Source organism: Macrobrachium nipponense, chromosome 1, assembly GCF_015104395.2.
Source record: "Macrobrachium nipponense isolate FS-2020 chromosome 1, ASM1510439v2, whole genome shotgun sequence".
Classification (NCBI taxonomy): Eukaryota; Metazoa; Arthropoda; class Malacostraca; order Decapoda; family Palaemonidae; genus Macrobrachium; species Macrobrachium nipponense.
Genome location: NC_087200.1, coordinates 26811120 through 26831119, shown reverse-complemented (window position 1 = coordinate 26831119; position 20000 = coordinate 26811120). Strand labels below are relative to the sequence as shown.

Here is a 20000-nt window from a genome sequence, read left to right as displayed (position 1 = left end):
TGATATCCAAAACCCTGTGAAAACAAATTAGAGCTCTTGTTATCATCGTTAGTGATAAGAGTGCCTACTTTAATCATTTGCAAAGATATCAGCCTCGTTGCGTTGTTGACAGTTCAGATATCTCAGACCAAATGTAACGTCAAATCGAATTATATTGCGCGAAACATGATTTGGAAAATCTAATCATGATTCCGAGCAGGTCTGACTGGTGTCTGTCGGATTCGACCGTCCGTCTATTGTTCTCTTAACTGACAGGTACTTGACACTGGTACTTGCCAGCTGCAAGTTGAGATGCGGCAATTGTTACCCAACATTATCACACCGTGACTTTGCTCCTCAGTTTCGTTAAGTCGAATAACGATATTTTCTTTCAGTTACGAATAGTGCGTGATTGCTAATTGCTTTTAAAGATTTTCAGTATTCGTTTGTGAGTATGCATTGGGATTTACGTATTTAAGTAGTGGAATATATAGAAATCAGTATTGATCTTCAACTTGATTTACTGCTAGTCTTACTTCCTTACTGCTTTTAGCCATATGCAGGTAAATGAAAAAAATTAAACTACCCGTTGCCATTTAAACATCATCAGAATGTAATTGTAATAATCACAATACCCTCTTGACTTTACGAATTCGTCTTTGTAGTCACAAACGTGTCCGGAGGGCGCGAGGAAATCCGGAATTTAAGAAGGCATTGTGTTTATTATCATTACATACGTATCTAGTAAAAAATGACCTTTTTTTCCACCGTTATCCCCACACTAAGGGGTGGGTTGCCCGATGCGCCTTTCCTTACAACATCAGGCATGGTTTATTATCTGGCAAAAGGGTTTTAACGACCGCATGCCCTTGCTGTAGCAACCACAGTTATTGGCGGTGGGCCTCGCCTTTGACTAAAAAGTCCACCTGCAAGGCAGCAGTTTCCACAGTTATTGGCAGTGGGCCTCGCCTTTGACTAAAAAGTCCACCTGCAAGGCAGCAGTTTCCACAGTTATTGGCAGTGGGCCTCGCCTTTGACTAAAAAGTCCACCTACAAGGCAGCAGTTTCCAAAGTTATTGGCAGTGGGCCTCGCCTTTGACTAAAAAGTCCACCTGCAAGGCAGCCGTTTTCACAGTTATTGGCAGTGGGCCTCGCCTTTGACTAAAAAGTCCACCTGCAAGGCAGCAGTTTCCACAGTTATTGGCAGTGGGCCTCGCCTTTGACTAAAAAGTCCACCTGCAAGGCAGCAGTTTTCACAGTTATTGGCAGTAGACCTCGCCTTTGACTAAAAAGTCCACCTACAAGGCAGCAGTTTTCAAAGTTATTGGCAGTGGGCTCGCCTTTTGACTAAAAAGTCCACCTACAAGGCAGCAGTTCCAAAGTTATTGGCTCAGTGGGGGCCTCGCCTTTGACTAAAAAGTCCACCTGCAAGGCAGCAGTTTCCAAAGTTATTGGCAGTGGGCCTCGCCTTTGACTAAAAAGTCCACCCGCAAGGCAGCAGTTTTCACAGTTATTGGCAGTGGACCTCGCCTTTGACTAAAAAGTCCACCCGCAAGGCAGCAGTTTTCACAGTTATTGGCAGTGGACCTCGCCTTTGACTAAAAAGTCCACCTGCAAGGCAGCAGTTTCCACTGTTATTGGCAGTGGGCCTCGCCTTTCTTTGACTAAAAAAGTCCACCCGCAAGGCAGCAGTTTCCACTGGTTTATTGGCAGTGGGCCTCGCCTTGACTAAAAAGTCCACCTGCAAGGCAGCAGTTTCCACTGTTATTGGGCAGTGGGCATCGCCTGTTTGACTAAAAAGTTCCACCTGCAAGGCAGCAGTTTCCACTGTTATGGCAGTAGGGCCGCGCCCCTTTTGACTAAAAAGTCCACCTGCAAGCAGCAGTTTCCACTGTTTATTGGCAGTGGGCCTCGCCCTTGACTAAAAAGTCCACCTGCAGGCAGCAGTTTCCACTGTTATGGCAGTGGTCCTCGCCTTTGATAAAAAAGTCCACTGCAAGGCTTTGACTAAAAAGTCCACTGAAGGCCAGCAGTCCACGTTATTGGCAGTAGGCCTCGGCTTTGACTAAAAATTAAGACTGCAAGGCAGCGTTTCCATAGTTATTATATTGTAAAAAGTGACCAATAGATTCTAATTGAATATCAGTACGTATATGTTTCTATGTATGTAGGTATGTGTGTATGATACTACACTTGCTAACCTTAAGGTGGAGCAATAATGCGATGAATTATAAAACAAAATTACTTTATAAATGTTGCCTAAATCCCCTTGGCTTATTAATGAAATACTGAGACAGAGGGGGGAAATAACATTATTTCAGTAAATGCTCAAGCACAGAAAAATAGACCATATGTTATTGAAAGAGAACACTATTATTTCCAATGTTCAAAATGACAGACATCACAAGTACAACGCCTAAAGCGACCCCTTGCTTACAAAGCCCATTTCCCATGCTGATCGAATGGTATAGGCTTTTAGTGTCGCCCCTGAACCAGCTGCAACTATCATATCCTGAGTGGGTTCTCCCCCGACCACCTGTTGCAGAGGGGGTTTTTGCGAAGGGCGATGGAGGAGGAGGAGGAGGAGGAGGAGGAGGGAGGCTGCTACAGAGCTGCTTTGACCTCGGAGGCTCTAAGGGCGTCAACTCTGAGGGCGTCAATCACAGCTGTCTGTGGCTCTGTTTCTTGATCTCGTTGAAAGGAAAAATGTTCGGGTTGTTTTCTTTTTCTGCGCCGAGATATTTTAGGATTTAATTGGCATGTTTGCTTTTTGTATTATTAAACTCTTTTTTCAGAGCATAACTTCAGTCTTGGTTGCAGTTTGTTATCTGAGGCAGAGATATGTTTATCATGTTTTTTATATATAAATAAATAAGGGCTGACACTGCATTATTCTTCTGGATTATCAAGAAGAATGAACTTTTGTGAGTTAGCATTTTTAAGCGCGCAGGTATTCGCAAAGGGGCAAACCATTTAAATGAACAACTGCATTTATTTTCGTGACTGGAGAAAGTTAACGATCAAATAGTATTCCTAATTACGTGATTACGGTTATTTTCTACAATATATCCAAAGCAGGAAATGTGAAAATATTACTATACTCTGTATTTTTCCATCTGTCCACCCGCCTGTGGTGTTTTCGCATGGTAATACTACGTCCCGGGCTTTAAATAGTAACGCTATGTGTAAGTTTTAGGTAAATAAAAGGATATCTGGGAGTACATTTGCAACTGATAAGTGTTTTAATAAATTACAGTATGCGAATTACACCGTTAATATTCGAAATAGGATACTATTATTATTGTTGAATGTAAGCAGTGTAACTATGTAAAGCCCGGGACGCAGTGTTACCATACGCAAACACCACAGGCGGATGGACAGATGGAAAAAACAGAGTATAGTTATAGATAACAGCTGATGCATAACATGAGTGAAGTTTCAGCCATCACTTTAAAAAGTTAGACGAAGCCAAGCAGCAACTTGTAGGGCTAGAGACTTACAAGACACTGTACTTCAAGACCGGTGATTAACATACATATATATATATATATATATATATATATATATATATATATATATATATATGTATATATATATATATATATATATATATATATGATATAGTATATAGATATATATATATATATATATATATAGATACAGTGTGTGTGTGTGGATATGTGTGTGTTGTGCGTGTAAAACATAATCTGTTAAAGACGTTCTTTTTATTCGATAAACTATGAGAGATGATGACTTGATATCATTTACGTCGTGTGGAGTAAGAAGTCTTGAAATGGTGATAAATATTGAAAAAAAAAGATAAAATACTTAATATAAATAAAAAGAAAAATAGGCATGTTATTGAGTGGACTGGACATGTGGCGAGAATGGAGGGCGAGTAGTGTGAAGATCGAAGAGTATTAGTGGAGCGAATGGACGTTTTTGTTAGTCAGGAATGTAAGAGTGACACCAGGTAAATGTGTGTAATGCTTAATGAGTATTCTGGTATGGAATTTTAAGCTGCTAATAATATATATATATATATAGCTATATATATATATTTATATATATATATATATATATATATATATATATATATATATATGTAAGTCATATCACATTTCCGTGTTTCATATACATACATCGAGCTACAATGTCCTTTAATATCTAATTCGCGCTACCTCGGAATTAATATATTTTCATATATTGCTTTACCGCAGGGGAATTTGTTTTTTCCTCGATAATAGACTTGCCTGGACCCGGGCGCCGAACCTCCCCATGGAGCCTTTCAAATCCAGGAACGTCAGTGAAGGACTTTTACCTACTGCACTGACGTTTTCCTGGATTTGAAAGGGCTCCATGGGTTTGCGCCCGGGTCCAGGCAAGTCTATTATCGAGAAAAAATTCCCCTTCGGTTAAGCATATATGAAAATATATTAATTCCTAAGTAGAGCGAATTAGATATTAAAGGACATTGTAGCTCGATATATATATATATATATATATATATATATATATATATATATATATATATATATACACCCACTATATGCATGTGGGACTAGAAGGGACATATTCTTCCAAGAATATCAAGATAAACAGGACCCCTTAGGGACAGTATATTTTGCTTAAGACCCTTATCTTAAGTTAGATCTACCCTTCCAGTGCTGAACACTAAACAAAGCAACAAACGTTTATTCAAAGATTATTGTAATTTCTTCCCCCTGAGTAAATTAAGTGAAATGGACATAGCCTTGAGAACCTCTTATAACGCCAGAGAGAAAGTCTTCCATTTGAAGCTGTAATCGTAGGGTACAAAACTTCACTGAAAAATTGAGAAAAGTCCAAATCAATTTATTTATTTAACTTATTAACTCGGAAATCTATGGAATCCTACTTTAATTAAAGAACCAATGAGAATATTTTTTTTCTAAAGATTCGTCTTCCCACCGGGGTTTTAGTTATTATGTTTTCGTAACAGTAATTCTAAAATCAATGTTAACTCAGGTTTTATATATATATATATATATATATATATATATATATATAATATATATATAGATATATATATTTATTTATTTATTTATTATTTGTGGGTGTGTAAAAATGAGCATAAAGAGTAAAGGGAAAAGAAAAGGAAAATAGTTAGAGAAATGAGAATTAAATGAAGGGAATTGTAATAATAAATTGAAGAGATTAAACATGGGTAAAGAAGAAAATTATTGAAAAGGGCAGATAAAACAAGTTACACAGAGACTTAAAGTTGCACGATCAGAGGACCAGATTGCAAATGAGAAATTTGAACGGAAGGAAAGAATGAAAGGAGGGAGGAGGTCTTGACCATTTGTCTAAAAAGCTCAAGACAGAACGAGGAGGAGAGAACAGATGGGGAACTTAAGATAGAAATAATGAGGGAGGGGAGAGAAAATAACCAGCTGACTCGAGAATTTATGTCGGAGAAGGACAAAATTGTTTTGACGCTCCTCTTCTTAAGCTTTTAATAGCGACACTTGATAGGATAAGATGGAATAGAATTACCGTGTCATTGCGCCCTGATGACTCCGAACCTCGATCCGTGAATGGCTGCTTTTGTTATTGTCTTGGTGCTGTAAGAGAAGACAGACGAAAAGGAGCCACAGAATGTCATGCTTGTTAATGTTGACTGAGATTTCTTTCGTCTGTTTAGGTCTCTGAGTGTTGTATCTCAGCTTATATAGTATAGATAATAATGGTGAAACGTTTTGTTTGTTTGAAATTAACTTGTAGCTTTAGTTAGATCTTTTGGAGTGCCTTTATTTCCTTTCCCTTGTTATTGCTTTCAGATCCTTAGCTTTCGCCTCTCTCTCTCTCTCTCTCTCTCTTCGAGAGGCGTTAGCTCTCATGGCCCACAATAGACAGCTCCAAATTGAATCCCTGGTCTGGTAAGGACAGAAAGAATTAATATTTTGTCGGAATTTCCTCAATGATGCTGTATGATTTTGTTGACCTAAACAGTGAATTGTGAATTGGTTGTTGGTGGAGTGCAGTGGGTCGTTAGTATGGTCTAGGGAGATATATGAAAAAATACCAGATCCCTGATTCGTCAGAATTCGAGGATGTCGACTGGTAACCCTCACACCACCTGGGTGAGACCACTCATTAGATTCACAAGGTCTCCTTCTCTCTCTCTCTCTCTCTCTCTCTCTCTCACAGCGTTAGTTAGGTAACAAAATTTCATGATAGATTTCATCTTTGACAGTACACCATAGAGTATCGTTCCTGGTTTTGTTCCGTCATCTCTCTCTCTCTCTCTCATCTCTCGCTCTCGGTCAGGGCTCTCTCTCTCTCTCTCTCTCTCTCTCTCTCTCTCTCTCTCTCTCTCTCTCTCTCTCTCTCTCTCTCTGCCAACGGAAGTTAAACAATAAAACTCACCTTTTCTAATCCAGCAAAAAAACAATCGAGTAAAGTTACGTAAGTGTGATTCATCTGTAGGAGAATAAACTGGCAGCTGCGATCGTGTTGGCTTTAATGCCCATAAAAAAAACTTGGCCTTTTGATGTCTGACACGACGAAAGGGAGATAATCTGCCAGAGAAAAGATGAGAGAGGAAAAGAAGAAGAAAAAAGACATGCGTGAGTAGCCTGCGTTTCAGCCTTTCGCATTAGCAGTGGATTTGGCGGTTTGCAAGTAGAATGGAAGAAGCATTTATATTCATCTATCTTTGTTGTAAGTTATTCTTACACGAACACAATTACACTTATGCAATCATTTATTAATAAACACGTATATATAGAGCATACACACATGCATATATATTATATATATATATATATATATATATATATATAATATATTTATATATATATACATATATATATATTATATATATGTATATATATATATATATATATATACTATATATATATATATATATATATATATGAATATATATATATATATATATATAATTTGAAAGAAGACTTACTTTGATACACAAAATAGTCTGTCCCTCGCTTTTCACTCTGACTTTATTTCATTCCCTTGAATTACCTGATATTTACTTCTTAATCTATATCTAGTTTGAAGTGGAGGCCACAGTCTGCTTTACAAGCAGGAGTCCGTGCCAATACATAACTTGCAGTGAAGTAGGCGACTGGTTCTAATATACCTCTCTAAATTTAGATTGAGCATATTTAATTATATGTGATATGAGGGTTCTAGGCACGATTGTTTGTTTGTTATATCTATGTTCTTTCGTAACAGGCAAATTAAGAAACACTGTGTTTTGACTAAGAATGATAATAATACATCTTAGGGAATCGTCCAAAGTTTCCTATAAATGTGCTGTGAAAACATTCTGCCATTTCTTGCTTTCTTAGTTAATTGTTACCATTTTGTGTCTTGGGAATTCATTAAACCTAAATAATATTACTTCTCTGACGACGTTAGCCTAGAAATATGCAGCCATATTGTTCTTATAAAAGACAACAAATATCTCCCTGTTGTACACATCTTCGCCATACATAAACACATGAACAAATATTTACTTTCCGATGGGGGGTTGTATGACAGATATCAGGGAGGCAAAAAACGAGCGGGAGAGATTTATATCTCTGATGACACAGGATGCTGCACTATCACGTTTTCTTTTTTCTTTTTGTATTTTTTACTGGTTTCATTCCCCTCGTGGTGGGAATGTCTCGCCGTCGCGCGTATGAAAGAGGCCGTATTTCAAAGTTAAACACATGAATGTCCGTAATCAACTGGAGATATAAGTCACAAGCGCAAGGGGATTTTTTTGTGTGTATTTTCTCTTGGCTGAAGGAGGTATCACACGACCTTTCTTTCTGGCATCGTTCGGCATCTTGGTGCCAAAATTGTAACAAACAGCCGATATTGTTGATAATGAAAGTAAGCCATGTCCGCCCTAGAGTGACATAACGAGCAAACATTTGAGATCTCAGTTTTGCACCAAATGAGAAAAGAAAAAAGAAAATAGACTTATGGGATAGCCACTGCAAACTATCGTAGGCAAGATACTAAGGGATACACAAAGATATAATAATAATAATAATAATAATAATAATAATAATAATAATAATAATAATAATAATAATAATAATAAAACTTTATTAAAAGTAATGGATACCTCAGCAGCGTTACTACGCTTGTAGAGATTCTTCTATATTTCGAATCGCGGCTATTTCATTACTGCAAGCGTAACGCTGCTTGAGGTACCCATTGCTTTTAATGAAGTGTGCTTGAGAGAGGATCTGCTTCCTAATAATAATAATTAATAATAATTAATAATAATTAATAATAATAATAATAATAATAATAATAATAATAATAATAATAGCTACACGAAGGAAAAATTGTCAGGAATATGCAAGAAGACATATCAGTAATGAAGAAAATACTCGGCACATTTCGTGAAAAGAAATAAACGCGAAACCAAGGCCTGATCAACACGTGTATAGTTGAGGGAAGGCAGAGCGAGAAAGGAATGGAATCACAGAGTGATTCGTGTAATAAGGTCCGTGATAAAGATAAATGAATTATGGCGGTAACTTTAGAGCAGGCCCTTTGCCTGACAAGAGGATGAAGGGCAGGATAGTGGGCGGAGGGGGGCGGGGTGAGATTTGTTGGGAGGGAAGGAGGGGCGAGGTATGCCAGGGTATAGGTATGCCACGGTATAGGGACGAGCAAATTGGAGCAAGTGCCCCCAACTACCATTACATGATCGCGGTGTGTGATGACGCTCTGAGTCATTATGGAAAATATACTATTACGGTCAAAGACCCGGCGACATGCACTTGACTAAGAGAAACTGCATTTGTAAAGAGTGCTTTGCCTTATAATAATAAGAACATGAACATTCACTGTAACGAAGCCTAACAACAATTACATAATCATTGCCATCAGGAATGATAACAGCTGCGAAGATATACCATTATGTTCATTATGAATAATAATACAAACCTTCAAGAAGTTGGTGCTGAATAACCACAGATACATCCTAATCAACAACAATAAAAGGGTAACAATAACAATAAAACAGTGGTCTTTGTTGTCTCTGTTGAAAACCAATAGCAATAATTATTACAACTCGAACCGTAGCATTCTCATATGGAAAGTCAATCTGGTACACAGACTTTATATGACACATACCACTCGGCCGAGTGTTGCTTACAGCTGCTACGGGGATTTCATGGGGACAGAGATTCATAATGTTTGTGTAGTGTCTCCATCTTCTCCCGTCTTTTCGAATGACTTAAGGTCGACATTATTGTCTTACGGTAATGGGAAATGGCGCTTAAGAGCTAAAGGAAAATAGGTCAAGACAAGCTTTATAGTGTTATTTTTGTATTCATGTGATTTAGCTTAGTTATTTTATGGCTCTTGACGAAAGCGTCCGTGTTGAATATTGTAACTTGGTAGTGTAAAAAAATGCGACAAAGTTTTTGTTATTTATTATTATTATTATTTATTATTATTATTTTATATATGCGGTCTTTTCATTCTTCTTATTATTCTCTTCTCATCAGGCTGATATTTGCTAATAGCTGGCCGATGTTCATATCTTGGTTAAAGAAATGTTTTCTAAAAATACTAATTTATTGTTATGATAACAAAAGTGATTAACAAATCTTAGTAATGGAATTCCAACGTTTCCAAAATCAATTCCACTGATGCTGCCATCATCTTTAACAAAAACATGTTTAAGAGAGGGTCTCCTACCTTCATATATTATTATTATTATTTATTATTATTATTATTATTATTATTATTATTATTATATATCATATATTATTATTATTATTATTCTGAAACGTAAATTTAACGAATATATGTAACTTGGGCAGCCATTATTATTATATTATTATTATTATATATATTATTATTATTATTATTATTATTATTATTATTATTCTGAAACGTTAATTTAACGAATATATGTAACTTGGGCAGCCATTATTATTATTATTATTATTATTATTATTATTTTTTTTTTTTTTTTTCATTATTATTACCTTTTCATCATTTGTTTCTATACCTTACAAGTATCATCATACGTAGTTATCACTGCCAATAGTAAAAACTGCATGCGTAATAGTAACAGTCGAACATAATCGACATTATTATTATTATTATTATTATTATTATTATTATATTTCAAAACACTGAAATGTAAAAGAGACATTGCGAGATCCTCATTGCGTCAAGCGGCCTTAGTTGCAGTTTCGTGGTCGTCCATTCAAGGTCGCATCTCTTCGTCTTGCGTGACTGTTTTTATTCAATCATCATTATCCTTTTCCTTCCCGACCTTTTATAACCACTAACGAGTCTTCAAGATCTGCAACAGCAGCAGCAGCAGCAGGAGCCAGCCATCCCGAATGAACGCCGTCCATTCACCGCTAGATTTCGCTCACCAACCCGTAGAGTTCGTCGTCGTCTTTGTTTCTTCGTTAATTTCGCCCATTTGATACTTCAAGTTTCCGATTCTTTATTTATTTATTTATTTATTTATTTATTTATTGCGCTTATGGGAGCTGTTATTTTGGAAGCCTGGTTAGGAAGTTTTTAGCCACCATCTCTCTCTCTCTCTCTCTCTCTCTCTCTCTCTCTCTCTCTCTCTCTCTCTCTCTCATTGGTTCTGTAGGATTCTTTGATGCATTTATTTTTATTGCGCTTACTGGCGCGGTTATTTTATAAGTTCGCTTAACAAGCTTATAGGCCTCTCTCTCTCTCTCTCTCTCTCTCTCTCTCTCTCTCTCTCTCTCTCTCTCTCTCTGGTTCTGTATAGTTCTTTATTTATTCATTTATTTATTTATTTATTTGTTGCGCTTATCGGCGCAGTTATTTTGAAAGTTTCGCTTTAGTTAGCATTATAGGCCTCTCTCTCTCTCTCTCTCTCTCTGGACGCAGTTTTTTTTGAAGTTTGCTCGGCAAGCTTATAGGCCTCTCTCTCTATCTCTCTCTCTCTCCTCTCTCTCTCTCTCTCTATCTCTCTGTCCTTCTCTGCTCTCTCTGTTCTGATAATGAATGTTGGCCTATTTGACAGAGTGAATATGATTAATGTCTGATTTTCTCCTCCGATGGTCTCTGGCTTTGCAAGGTAGATTGCAAAGAAACAATTCTAGTGTCTGTTTTATAATGATCGGTTCATTTTTTCTTTTGAACCCACATATCAGAGTGTAAAAGTCATATATTTAGAAACTGAATAAACACCAGAAGTAAGTAAAGGGTATTGATGCGACATATGATAATTAATAATAATAATAATAATAATAATAATCATAATAATAATAATAATAATAATAATAATAGTAGTAGTAGTAGTAGTAGTTATAGTAGTAGTAGTAGTTTAGTAGCAGTAGCATGAATATTGAAATGGAGGAAACCATCCCCAGGCCTGTATATGTACAGATATTTTATCATAAATCTCTACAGATAGCTTTCGGGAATCTGTTCGGTTCCCGAAAGCTATCTGTACAGATTTATCTTTAAATATATGTACATATACGAAACTGTGGATTTGTTTCTCCAATGATAATAACAGTAATAATGCCACATTGTGTGGGTTATGGACGTTCTCTCCCAAACATAACGAAAGGGAAATTATGATAATTTCATGGTTTTCTTCCATTTTTTCCTTAGAACTTACTTTGCATATTCTGTTTACTCTGTTGTATTGTCCAACTTACAAACCACAAGTTTTTTTATATGTATTTTTTTGAAATCGTAAGACCAGACAGAAATTAAAATTGAATAATTTCCCTCTTCACTCGTGTTCCGTGATCTATAAGCATGTAATGTTTATATTGTAATTAATAGGGGATTGCTAGTTGCTTGAATTCGGACAAAATTTGTGACCAGCTGGTGGGTATTCGAATGCATATGTCATAAGTCATCAAGCTGTAGTGGCTACTTGTTCTGTGTCGTGGTCGTAGAAGGCAGTCAAGGTCTTAAAAAATGCTCCATTTGTCTTTATAAAAGCCGCCACTGTCTCCATATCAGCTGCTCCCGTCTTGTTGGTCCTAATGAGTGATTTCGCATTTGTTCTATCTACAGTTCTTCTGATCCTTGGAGAGGGTTTTCCCACGCCATCTCTCAGGCAAATTTGGAAACGACCCATATACTGACGTCACCTTCATGCAAATGCAGGCGCACTCATAAAGACACACACAAACAAGAGAGAAAAACCGCCCTTGGGACCTAACTAGAAAACAACTTTTAAATGAGCTAATGCCAAGGAAATCCAACCGTTATTGTGCCCAGTTGCATGACGCCTTGCAGAAGGAGAAGTCTGTTGATTGAGGAAAGGCACAAAAGTGTTCATCTGCATTGTTGGGATGGGTTAAGTCAATTTTGTGAGCAACTTGACCTCAGTGGAACAACAAGGTTATATGAGAGGCAAAGTTACATTGTTGTGAGCGTCATTTATAGGGGCTATTAACCGTAATTATTTGCATTCAACGCCTATTACTTGATTAAACGTACTCCTAATTTCAAATTACGGACGTCAGATGTGCTCTTACGTCCTCAGAATTACTGATAACATTGAAGTTGTAATTTGTTTTTGTAATTTTGTTTTATGCATTTTCATAGCTATATATTATGCAAAACAGGAAGGCTACTGAAATTTCCCGACGCTCTTAAAGGGGTAACCATTTTCTTTTACGAGTGAAAAAATGTTTGACCTCGCTTTTCGGACTGAAGAACATGCAGTTGGTTGAATCTTGGAGAGAGAGAGAGAGAGAGAGAGAGAGAGAGAGAGAGAGAGAGAGAGAGAGAGAGAGTTAATGCGTAATCTCACTTTACAATGATGGCTGTAACACTGCACACGAAATTTCTCGTGGTACTTGACTCAGAGATGCCGTATCCCAAACCCTCCTCTTTTCCCCTCCGACAAACGACACCAGATCTGTTGCTCCACAGGAAGATCATAGGAGATGCGACTTCACTGAGAATTTTGGTCATCCATTCGTTTTTTCTGGTCATCCATCTCCTTCAAGAAGTGCCCACAGCTCTGAAGAATGACTTTCTCTCTTCTTCTTCTTCATTCCCACATTACTCATGCCATGAGAGTGACTCCGCGCGCCATCTGTCGGAAGGCGTCAGCGGCATCTCGTCGTCTCCTCTTTCACGCCCCGAAAGTCTTTTGTTGCAGCAGTCGTTGTTTGGGGGAATTCGTCATTCTCTGTACGACTGGAGTTCGAGCAAACGGAAATGTACGGTGCATGATGGAAGCCCCTTTTCTTATCCGTGTAGATTAGTCATTACTTGACTAAATACAGCGGTATTTGCATAATGCATTCCATGAACCAACGGATATTATTCTGACCAACAAAGAGAATGTTCTGGGAAAGTTATAATTCTTTGGTGGGAATGGAACCCATTTCCCAGTGGAGGAGTGAGGTTGTCACCCTCAAGAGATGTGTGAGTGTGTGTGTGTGTGTGTGTGTGTGTGTGTATGAGTATACTCATTTGAGTAAAAAAATTAAATGTATAAGAAACACGGTTTTTTCAAAACCATTATAAAAGAGAGAGCCAAAGAATAAACTAACATTATGTTTATTCACAGGAGAAGGTGTCTGTAAGCTAACCCTGTTATATTCCCAGGCAGAAGAAAACACGATCTTCTAATATCTGACTGCAAAAAGCCATGAGCTTTTCCGGTGTCATCAACGAGTTAGTCATGATTTTGACAGCTGCTTCCATCTGAAATACGGCCTTTTCTCTTATTATTTCGGTGTGAATCTGTTTTTGTTTGGATTCTATACACGACTTATCTGTCCCCACATGAAACAAAAGCATTTGGACTTAAGGTGCTAATGTTTAATTTATACTTTTCGAAAGATTAAATCAAAAGCAATTCATCTGACTGATGGAAATGTTCTCCCTTCTTTCTTTCACTTTTTATGTGGCCTTAATGTTTTATTTTTACATAAGATATAGTGGTTACTTTTCTCGAATGATATCAAACTAAGGAGTTATATGCGGGAATCCGGAAAGCTGCAAACTTATCAGGCCTGCCATTTGCAAACATATAAAGACACACACACACACACACACACATACATACATATATATATATATATATATATATATATATATATATATATATATATATATATATATATATATATAGCTCAGTAGTGTGCGACCTCCTTTCATTAGAGAGAGACCATACCATGTACCAGACTAGTCTCAAAGGTAAACTATTTCAGACTGACTGAAGAAATCAGTAATTACACATTATTCGACCGTGGTGGGTCGAAGCCAGTTTAAAGAAAGACCAGGAGCTAGACATTCTATCCAAAAAATGCTGGCTGAGCAATGGAATGTGAAAACCTTAAGGAACCACCTCATGGGGAATATATATATATATATATATATATATATATATATATATATTATATATATATATATATATATAGTATATAATTATTGGCGTAGGAATGTTGCCACATCTCACCACACAGACCTACATTGTGGAAAGAGTTTTTTAGAGTTAAATGGGATAATGACGATAACGAGTGTAATATTTTTTAATCCCTGTGTATCGTTCCTCCATGTTGCTAAGGAAGGCTATGCAGCAACAACTCACGCCGAAGGTCTAGACTCTAGATATCCACACGCAGACTATAGTCAGGTTTCCCTTTTTGCAATGTAAGTTGTGCCAAGATGCCAATGTCATATCTCGGCCAAGTGATGACATCAGAGAAGTCTGTCGCTGAATTCCGCAAGCCATAACGATACCCAGCACAAAAGCTATGCACTTGTCCCCAACTGAGCATGGGCATGAATACCCTGCATAGGGGGCTTTGTCGCTAAAGAGGTGTACCCGTCGGGAGCTTGAGATTTATGACGATCTAATGAGATGGTCTCAGCTGCTGATGGAGTCGGATTATGAATCTGGGGACGAGAAGGATTTTTTTTTTTTTTTTACCTCCCTTCCCTGCATGCATTCCGCTTTTTTTTTTTTTTTCTGACACCCCCCCCCCCCATCCCCCTCCCTATCCTTGCATGCATTTGGCTGAGATTTCTGAAGCGTCCCAAGTCGTTATAAGAGCAAAGAAGCTCAAGTGTTGGACGATACGAAATTGCTGTAGACGCGAAGACACTCGATAGCGTCTGGCTTCTCCAGTTTCTTTTCATCAAATGCAAGTGGAAATGTTTTGGGAGAAATTACCGGCCTTTTTATATTCGTTTTTTTTTTCAAGGGGGTGGGGGCGGGGGCCCCTAAAAGGGGGAGGACAACGATGTGATTACTGGTTTAGAAGCAGGGCGAATATTAAGTGCGGCAGCGCTGCGTGTAATGAAGACTCTTTTCAAACATGCATAACATCTGAGCGGTTATTTATTCTCTCTCTCTTTTTTTTTCTCTTTGTTTTTTTACATTTGGCTACAAGATTATGTAATGATGGGATGACCCGAAAGCGAAACACGCACACATAGAAAATAAGCAAAAAGTAGTCATCTTCTTCTTCTTCTTCTTCTTCTTCTTCTTCTTCTTCTTCTTCTTCTGCTCACGGTATCCAATATCAAAACAGACATGAGCGGGAAGAGCTCCCTATATACATAGAGGCAGTAGTAGTTCCCCTCTTTATATTACGCTGGATATATCGCGGACGGGATTCGGATGTACTGTTGATGATATCAGCCCTCTCTCTCTCTCTCTCTCTCTCTCTCTCTCTCTCTCTCTCTAAGAAATTGTATTGTATATATATATATATATATATATATATATATATATATATATATATATAATATATAAATATATATATTAATATATAATATATATAATATATATAATATATATATATAATATATATATATAATATATATATGTGTGTGTGTGTGTGTGTATGTGTGTGATTACGAAAAGAAGTTCTTGCCGAGAAAGCAATCTCTCTCTCTCTCTCTCTCTCTCTCTCTCTCTAAGAAGTTGTATTGTATGTATAAATATGTTATAATTACGAAGAGAAGTTCTTGCCGAGAAAGCAATCTCTCTCTCTCTCTCTCTCTCTCTCTCTCTCTCTCTCTCTCTCTCTCTCTCTCCTCAAATAAATTGTAAGTATACGTTATAATGACAAAGAGGAATTCCCGGGGAGAAAGACTCTCTCTCTCTCTCTCTCTCTCTCTCTCTCAAATAAATTTTTTGTACATATGTTATATGTTATAACTACAAAGAGAAGTCTCTCTCTCTCTCTCAGTAGTCGAAAGGCGTAGAAGCGTCCAAAGTTCTTTATGGGGAAAATGCAGCTGGTGCAACAACTTACGTAGGTAATTTTAGGGATGAACTTCCGTAGTTGAAGCTATGCGCAACTTATCTATTTAACAGAGCTAAAATCTCTCTCTCTCTCTCTCATTTCACTTGGTTAGCGCTACCACAAACTGTTCTCTCTCTCTCATTTTACTAGGTTTACACTATAACAAACTGTGTTCTCTCTCTCTCTCTCTCTCTCTCACTTCACTTGGTTAGCGCTACCACAAACTGTTCTCTGTCTCTCTCATTTTACTTGGTTTACACTATATCAAACTGTGTTCTCTCTCTCTCTCTCTCTCTCTCTCTCTCTCTCTCTCTCTCTCTCTCTCTCACTTGCATAACACTGCCACAGGCTGTTTAAGTGCTTGAGGTAGCTGATTTCTTCACCGGTTAAACATGATGCTTTTTCGTACAAAGCAGGCATTCACGGTGTATAAAAAGTAAGCGCTAATTGCTCTAGGAGGTGGTGCATGAAAGACCAAGTAATGAGGTAATGAGGAAGAACCTGGAAGTAAATGGAACTGTTGTTTATATTTTTAGTCTTATTCCCGCGCCTTTTTGAACGTTATGCTCAGTAATCTATGATTTTAATTAGTCGGTATCTCATATTAAAAACAGGAAGGTTTCGTACACTGGCGACAATTGTTTACAGTCAAATCCTGTCTCTAAATACTAACAAATGTCTACAAGTACAAAGGAGCCTCTGTGCGTACATGCATACATACATACATATACATACAGACGCACGTAACATATATGCATACATACATAACATAAATACATATATATATATGTGTGTGTGTGTACAGACTAATCGGGACTTCTTTATGTGTTTCTTTTTTCTGTTCAAACACCAAAGCCATCTTTCAAAGCCTGAATTTTAAATAATGAACACATATAAGAGACATAAGAATGTTGACCATATACTCATGAATTACATCCTTTTAAAAATATTGACCATAAGATTATGATTGATGCCACTTTTGCAATAAAGAAGGCTTTGAACACTTTCTACATACACATTTACTCTAAAATGAAAATTCACTCATACCCTGTTGCTCCTCTGATCTTAAAGCATTCACTCAATTTTACTGGAAAAATGACGGCTTCATTTCCCTTCCATCTTCCAGGAGCTGAACCTGCCCATAACGAGGTAATGGTCGTGGAAGGCCACGAGGCCAACTTGCCTTGCGTCACTGTGCCTACCCTCACGCCTTACCGACAGAAAGGAGGAGAAGACGAGGACGACGACGGACAAGACTTGTCCAAACTCCTTCCGGAACGACCGAAACTGATCATCTGGTACAAGGATGGCATTCGATCGAGTATTTACAGGTGAGGTGTTCTCTGAGGCTGTGGCAGCAAACTTCTGACAGTCGACACAAATAAAACGACTGTGGCTTTATTCTTCATAATTTCATTAAGATCTGAAGTTTATAATTTCCTGGTGGGATATTCTGTAGTCGTAAGGTCTTACAAACAAAACTGCTGCACCGTTGATGATCTGCAAAAAGGAGCGTTGCTTTTTTATTATTTGTTTTTATTTTCTTTATTGGGGTAATTTAATTTTATTGACAAGTGAGGCATTCTTGGAGTATAGTGGCTCTTCCATTCATCCTTTTAGAGTAAATAGCCAGGTTGTCTATATGAAACGGTGCAAGCCCGTTTTTAAAAGACGTGTTTTATGTGACTGGTCCAGTAGCTTATCTCCAGAGTAAGCCTTTCTTAATTATCAGGGAATTCTTTTGAACTCAAATGTGGCTGAGGCATGTTGTGCACCTGCCAATTTCAGAAAAAAGAAAGTCCTCTTAGAAAAGCGTTATTTGAAAAGAAGTATATTCAGTAATACAATTTGATGAAATTCGCATTACCTTTATGGTATCGCCATGCATGTACCAAGTATGAGTCAGTTTAAAAGAAATATTTTTTCAGATATTGAAACCAAAATCGTCACCTCTTATAAAAAAAACCCACCCACAAATTATATTACTTATTATATATCAATGAACGGAAATGAAAATTGCCATTCATCTCTTTTCCATTCAATTCCGATCAGTTACGACGGACGGGACCCCCGAAACGAGCGACACTGGTCCCCTCGGCGGAGTCTGGGCGGGAGCATCAGTTTGACACTCCCTGCCTCTCCCTACGCTCGGCCGCAACTGGCCTTCCTGAACATAGGCCACATTCACGAAACGGACGCTGGCCTATATCACTGCAAAGTGGAGTTCCAGAGGGGACCCAGCAAGAGTACTTACACAAAGCTTGTCGTTGTAGGTAAGTCGCTCTTAGATTTGTTTTTCTTTTCTTCATGAACTTTTTCTCGTTCGATTTTTTTTATACGCAAATAACTGTTATCTTCTTCGAGATGGAACTTTTTTTTATTATTATTTCAGTTCCTCTTAATGATATAATATTATTTAATTAAAATTTCAGTTCCTCTTAATGAGATAATAATTTATTTAATGATATAATAATTTAATAAAAAAAATGCTCATAGAAGCAGCAGTCTTGAAGTGGAGGAACAACTCCATAATTATGTTTAAGCACAAATGTATTTAAGAATAAATATGTATAGATTTATTTTTAAATATATTTGTGCCCATACATAGCTGTTGTTGTGTTTATCCTTAATTTTCTTTAGTAAAGAGGCCGTGTATTCTGATTTGCATTCCCAATTGCTGTAGATTTTGACATAATCTGTATCTATAACTGATTCACTTAAGGTAGATTCTCGGATGAGCCTTATTCTTACGAGACGTTTGTTTGGTGGCCGCTGATTGGCTGGTACCGGGAGGTAGGCAGCTCCCAGCCAATCAGCGGCCGCCAAACTAACGTCTCGTAGGCATAGGGATCACCCAAGAATCTACCTTAAGTGAACCAGTTATAGTGAGAGGTAAATGATAGAGTTAAATTTTCATGAGAAATAACATTATAACCAAAATCCTTGAGGGAAATAAACGTCAAAATCCTTGTTAGTAGATACATTGACATAAGCCTGTGTGAATGTTGTGGATTATTTTATACGCAATCTTCAGCATTAAGATCCCTTTAAAACTAATCCTGTATATATGTTAAATTATGAGCGATTAATGGTCTGGTAATATGAAACTTTCAGGGCCTAACTTTTGAATAGCATAATTACCGGAGACAAATTGCATCTATTCAGACTTCTCTCTCTCTCTCTCTCTCTCTCTCTCTCTCTCTCTCTCTCTCTCTCTCTCTCTCTCTCTCTCTCTCACGCTTTGTCCTCGATTAGATTTTTACAGCCTCTTTCACGGTTGATTATACAGTGTCAAGAGGTGCCACTTCAAAGTTTCATAAACGTAGATGGGCGACTGAATACACCATTGTGTCCTACAAAATGTCCACAAAGACAGCTGGGATGCTTTCATTCGCAGTTATTTGTAGGATGTGGTGTTCACAGACTATAGGAGCCACGTATTCTTTATTTTAATTCCGCCCACTACCAACTGTATTTCTGGATTTTCTGATTTACAGTTTTTCTTTAATCTCCAGCTCCTATTCATTCAGTCTTAGAAGAATTTCTTTTCCTATTGAGACTGGATTATCTTGGATGTATTATTGGAGTCTGATAACAATGTGAAGTAAAATCGTAAATTTGATCATTACTATTGACACAGGGCTTATCAGCATAACCAGTTTTTCCATCATGAGACATTTACGCTTACTCGGGGAGTAAGCCTACAAAGTACTTTGTTATTGTTGTTGTTGTTGTTGTTCTTGTTGGCGGGGTTGTGGAAAG

At 37.4% G+C, this 20000-nt stretch overlaps 1 protein-coding gene across 1 annotated transcript in view; it reads left to right on the top strand.

Moving 5' to 3' along the window:
- The window catches only part of LOC135219175 (uncharacterized), an 82327-nt gene that overhangs the window by 44942 nt on the left and 17385 nt on the right, over positions 1 to 20000 (top strand). The window contains exons 2-3 of the mRNA XM_064255711.1: positions 17365 to 17569; positions 18291 to 18511. Of these exons, the coding sequence (XP_064111781.1) occupies positions 17365 to 17569; positions 18291 to 18511 (426 nt within the window). The remainder of the gene's footprint in view (positions 1 to 17364; positions 17570 to 18290; positions 18512 to 20000) is intronic.